This window comes from Camelina sativa, chromosome 3 (genome assembly GCF_000633955.1).
Source record: "Camelina sativa cultivar DH55 chromosome 3, Cs, whole genome shotgun sequence".
Classification (NCBI taxonomy): Eukaryota; Viridiplantae; Streptophyta; class Magnoliopsida; order Brassicales; family Brassicaceae; genus Camelina; species Camelina sativa.
In genome coordinates, this window is record NC_025687.1 from 4,381,243 (window position 1) to 4,386,484 (window position 5,242).

Below are 5,242 nucleotides of genomic sequence, written 5' to 3' on the forward strand. Positions count from 1 at the left end.
AAATTCTTTATACAGGCTCCAGGGTAAGTCTCAAATAGTGCAGGATGAGCTAGCGAGGCTTGGTGAACAACTAGTTAACAGTGCTGAAGGCACAAGGGCTATAGCTTTGGAGCTTTGCCGTGAGTTTGAAGACAAATTTCTTCTCCACTTGGCTGGTGGTGAAGTAAGTACTTTCTTACATAAGTGAACTAGATTTAGTCGAAAATTCAAGAATATTGTGAGGGTGACCTATATTAGTAATCAGCCATTTCAGATTTTGTGCTAGTGTAGTGGAAAGTCTCTTGCTAACCTACGTGTGGTAAGATAACATTATATTGTTAGGATTCTCGTGAATCTGATAGTGGAGGTTTATGGTATGTGTATAAAGCCCACATAGAGTTTGAAATACAGTTTTTTTTTTTGTACTTGTTTGTTTTCAATTTATGAGCTGGAGTCCCTTTTGGAGCTGAGTGAATGTTTTTTCAAACATTTTCTCCTTTTTTTTGTTTGTTTAGGGAAGTGGTTGGAAAGTTGTTGCTAGTTTTGAAGGAAATTTCCCCAACCGTATCAAGCTGCTTCCATTGGATAGACATTTTGACTTGAACAATGTTAAAAGGGTGGGTGTCTGCTATCTTCCTACAATTTTCTGCACGAGACAAGTTTTGAGACTGGAATTGTCAGAATGATGTTTGAATTTTTCAGGTTGTTTTGGAGGCTGATGGTTATCAACCTTATCTTATATCTCCGGAGAAAGGGTTGAGATCTTTGATAAAAATTGTCCTTGAGTTGGCTAAAGACCCGGCACGTCTTTGTGTTGATGAGGTTTGCTTATTTAAATGTTTTCTTAGGTGCATGCAGTAGGATTGAATTTTAGAGATTTACTGCATTGTGAATTGGTCATGGCTCGTCTCACTTAGACACTTTATTCTTCAGACTGTTTTTGTGAGTTTGTCAAGTTTACTCTGGTTCTAGTGCAGTTAACTGGTTTATATTAGTCTTAGGATAGCTTACTGTAGATTCAGCTACGTTTTTTGTTTCTACTCTAAAAATCATGCATCCAGGTTTCCCTTCTGTCTTAGTTCTCTGTTTTGCTAACATGGTGATAACTTTTGATTAGGTTCATCGAGTTCTTGTTGACATAGTTTCAGCATCTGCAAATGCTACGCCTGGACTCGGGAGGTATCCTCCTTTCAAGCGAGAGGTAACAATGAATTTTGGTGCTTTATTCAGTAGCATTTTATCATTTCGATAATAGCTGTTCCTTTCTAACTAATCATCAACCAGGTTGTAGCTATAGCAAGTGCAGCACTTGATGGTTTCAAGAATGAAGCCAAGAAAATGGTCGTTGCACTGGTTGATATGGAACGCGCTTTTGTACCACCTCAACATTTTATCCGTCTTGTTCAAAGGAGGTATTTTGGCTTACCTTGCTTTTCATTTTTAGTTTGTTTTCCTAATGGTACATGACTGAAAATCAATTTTCTTTTTCTGACAATGCTGTATTGACTGCATCAGAATGGAAAGACAACGTCGCGAGGAAGAGCTGAAAGGGCGATCTTCTAAGAAGGGACAGGATGCTGAGCAGTCCCTTTTAAGCAGGGTCTGTCTAAATTCTAATCAATTTGGATCCGTGTAGTGGAAAATGCTTTTCAATCATTTACGTTATTTTACATGAAAGTATTTAATGTAGAAATTGTCATACCTGCATGTTTATCAGGCTACTAGTCCTCAGCCAGATGGACCAACAGCTGGTGGTAGCTTAAAATCATTGAAAGACAAACTAAGTCCGCAAGATAAAGAGACGCCGGAGGTCTCTGGTTTGAAAACTGCTGGACCTGAGGGGGAGATAACAGCAGGTTTGTTATCATAGTATAAGTTTACCCAATTGCTGGTTAAAAGTTTTTATTTTGCATTTTTGCTCCCGATTTACTTTCCTTGCATGAATTATTGCTGCAAACCCTTTCTCTTAGTCCAAGTGCATGATTGCTTCATGTTTTTTTCTTCTATATCACTTAAACTTTGATAAAACTAATTTCCAAGGTAGATAACAAATAATTACTCTTTTCATCTAGGGTACTTAATGAAGAAAAGTGCAAAAACAAATGGATGGAGTAGGCGATGGTTTGTTCTGAATGAGAAAACTGGAAAGGTTAGCATTTTGAAACATATATCCTTCTGGTGTTGATCCAAATATTCAAAAAGAGAAAGCACTGTGATTACTAACTGGCTTTACCATTTACCTTTTCTAGCTTGGCTATACCAAAAAACAAGAAGAAAGAAACTTCCGGGGCACTATAACTTTGGAGGTATCATTCTCTTCGTATGCTTTATTTTCTCCCTAAGGTGAAGTATAATTGGAGAAGACATAAAAAAAAAATAGAGAAGAGTAATGGTTCAAATACACCTTGTTAATTTCTCGCACTAGTTCCTTCTTGGACGGAAAGTAATAAAGACTTGTGTATTGTAAAGCTTATGCTTCAACTTTTTAACAGTACTGTTATTATCGATGAGAAAATTTGGCTGACTATAAATAACATTTTTTCCATGTATTTAACTGTACTTTTTCATGAACTTTATTAATCTACTCAGGAATGTACTATTGAAGAAATTCCTGAGGACGAAGTAGAAAAGTCAAAGAGCTCGAAGGACAAGAAGGCAAATGGACCTGATTTAAAAGGACCAGGCCTTGTATTTAAAATAACCTGCAAGGTTCCCTACAAGACTGTACTAAAAGGTATATAAGTAAATCATTAACAGAATTCGAACTTCGTAATCTTTTATGCGCATTTTTATGAGCTTTTCCTCAAAACTATTATGTTGCAGCTCACAATGCTCTTGTGCTTAAGGCTGAGAGTGTAGTCGATAAAAACGAGTGGATGAATAAGTTGCAAAAGGTTATCCAGGCTCGTGGAGGCCAAGTGGGCAGTGTCTCCATGAGGCAGAGTCTTTCAGAAGGTTCACTTGTGAGTCACTCATGGCCAGCTTTTATGATTAATCTTCATCTTACATTTCCTCTATCTTAAATATATGCTAGATACGTTCACTAATCTTACGCAATATCAATATCACTATAAAGAAAGTTAGAAACTTTACTCAAGAATAGTTGAAATTGTTGGAAGTGCAAAAATAAAAGTTATTTAGTATGTTTTAGTGAACATTGGTCGATTTTTTTTACTATTGAAACAATTTTGCTGTAGAAGGGTCAGTTTATGGGTAGGCATGATGATACTTCTTCTCTTAAACTTGAGAGAAGTTATGTTTGGCATTAAAGGTATTTATTGGTCATATTCTGATACTTATGTTTTTCAGGATAAGATGGTTAGGAAACCCATCGATCCAGAAGAGGAACTCCGGTGGATGTCCCAAGAAGTACGGGGCTATGTTGAAGCTGTTCTTAACAGCCTAGCAGCCAATGTTCCAAAGGTGAACTATTCTTATTCTAAAGTTCCAAAATTTTCTTCGACAGAGATTCCTTGGTCATGCTAGTAAGCAATGTAAATACACCATGAACAGGCTGTTGTTCTTTGTCAAGTGGAGAAAGCAAAGGAAGACATGCTGAATCAACTATACAGTTCTATAAGGTTCAATATCTTTTCCTTCCCTGTGCCTAATTTAATTCAAGTTATGGGGTGCTTATTTGTGCTCTCCTGTATTTGATCTATAGTGCAATAGGCAATGAAAGAATTGAGTCATTGATTCAAGAGGATCAAAATGTCAAAAGACGAAGAGACCGTTACCAGAAACAGTCCTCTCTTCTTTCTAAGCTCACGAGGCAGCTTAGCATTCATGACAACCGAGCAGCTGCTGCTTCAAGTTATTCGGACAATGGTAGCACTGGTAAATACATCCGCCTTTAACAGTTCTTCATAGGGTTGCCCATTCCCGTTTACGGTTTTGGGATTTTTGCGTTTGGTCTATGAAATAGAGAAACCGAATACCTTTTGGTTTGGTTTGATAGGGTTGTGGATTCAGTTGCTTAAAAAATATCTGAAAGATCTTTCAATGAAACTTGGGTTTAAATATATATTTGTTGCGGTACCACAGAAAGTAGCCCAAGAACAAGTGGTGGTGGTTCTTCAGGGGACGACTGGATGAATGCTTTCAACGCCGCTGCTAATGGACCCTCAGACTCATCGTCAAGGTACGGTTCCGGTGGTCACAGCCGTCGCTACAGTGACCCTGCGCAGAATGGAGATGCAGCATCACCAGGCTCTGGTAGCAACCGCCGCACCACCCCCAATAGGTTGCCACCAGCACCACCGCCGACGGGTTCAACTTACAGGTATTAGAACCTGAAGGGAAAAGGAAAAGAAAAAAAGCCGGAAGCGCATTGAGTCCCGTTTTCAGGGACTAAGTTACTCATATATTTTTCTTAGTTTAAGAAAGTGAAGTGATTGGACTACTGTTTTTGTCTTCTTTGTAGATAGATATTCATATTATCACACACACACATAAGTGTTGGCAGCTAAAAGAGTTTAGTCTCTCTCATGAGTCCAATGTCTGTTTGAATTTTTGTTTTCTTCATTATCAACTTTTTTTGGCATCCATTTTTTGGTTTTTGTTAGCACCCATATGATTTTATATTTGAGATTCTCAGGATGAATCTTGAACCGTTTGGGTAAATAATCGAGCTACTTCCATTGTTGTTTACAAAATCACAAACTTTTGGGGTGTTTTATTGATAAATAGTCATCATATACGGTACATAGTCGCAAATGCAAACTTTTTTGGTCAAAACAAAACAAATTCTGAAATTAGTTGAAACGGCATCGGATTAGCGCTTGAAGGGTCGAACCAAATGAGCAAAACAAACAATATCTTTTTCTTATTTTGTAATGTGACCAATGAGAGATATATTTTCCAGAACAATTGGTGTTGTTTGTGTTTAGTAGATGTTTGTTTGTTCTTCCAAAATTTCACGAAACTTGGGAAAAGGATACTCTTCTAACCCTAATTTTCTTATTACCTCTCTCTCTCTCAAATTCCTCTCATTCTCTCCTCTGAGTACGACGGTGGGCTCTCCCATTTCTTCATTGTCCAAGGGTTTGTTTCTGTGGATCTCGAAGTTCAACGGAATTTTAAGTAGAGAAGCCCCGCTCAGGCGCTGCTGCGGCCATTGGAGAACTCCAAGTTCCATCTCAAGCTTCACTTGTGGTGATTTTCATTTTCAATCTCTCTCTCTCTCTTTCTCTTTCTGGTTTTGTGGATTTTGACGTCTGTATGTTTCAATTTCTTTGAACCGATTTGGATTTTGTGAAACTTT

At 37.8% G+C, this 5,242-nt stretch overlaps 2 protein-coding genes across 2 annotated transcripts in view; both read left to right on the top strand.

The window, feature by feature from the left end:
* The window catches only part of LOC104755238 (dynamin-2A), an 8,945-nt gene extending 4,402 nt beyond the window's left edge, over positions 1-4,543 (top strand). Inside the window, exons 9-22 of the mRNA XM_010492595.2 lie at positions 495-596; positions 682-801; positions 1,097-1,180; positions 1,264-1,391; positions 1,495-1,579; positions 1,697-1,835; positions 2,052-2,128; positions 2,229-2,285; positions 2,569-2,713; positions 2,803-2,942; positions 3,289-3,402; positions 3,493-3,560; positions 3,644-3,816; positions 4,024-4,543. Coding sequence (XP_010490897.1) covers positions 495-596; positions 682-801; positions 1,097-1,180; positions 1,264-1,391; positions 1,495-1,579; positions 1,697-1,835; positions 2,052-2,128; positions 2,229-2,285; positions 2,569-2,713; positions 2,803-2,942; positions 3,289-3,402; positions 3,493-3,560; positions 3,644-3,816; positions 4,024-4,268 — 1,677 coding nt within the window. The 3' untranslated portion in view covers positions 4,269-4,543. The remainder of the gene's footprint in view (positions 1-494; positions 597-681; positions 802-1,096; positions 1,181-1,263; positions 1,392-1,494; positions 1,580-1,696; positions 1,836-2,051; positions 2,129-2,228; positions 2,286-2,568; positions 2,714-2,802; positions 2,943-3,288; positions 3,403-3,492; positions 3,561-3,643; positions 3,817-4,023) is intronic.
* Positions 4,821-5,242, top strand: part of LOC104778654 — a 5,265-nt gene continuing 4,843 nt past the window's right edge. Inside the window, exon 1 of the mRNA XM_010503102.2 lies at positions 4,821-5,133. The gene's annotated coding sequence lies outside the window, so the exon portion shown is untranslated. The remainder of the gene's footprint in view (positions 5,134-5,242) is intronic.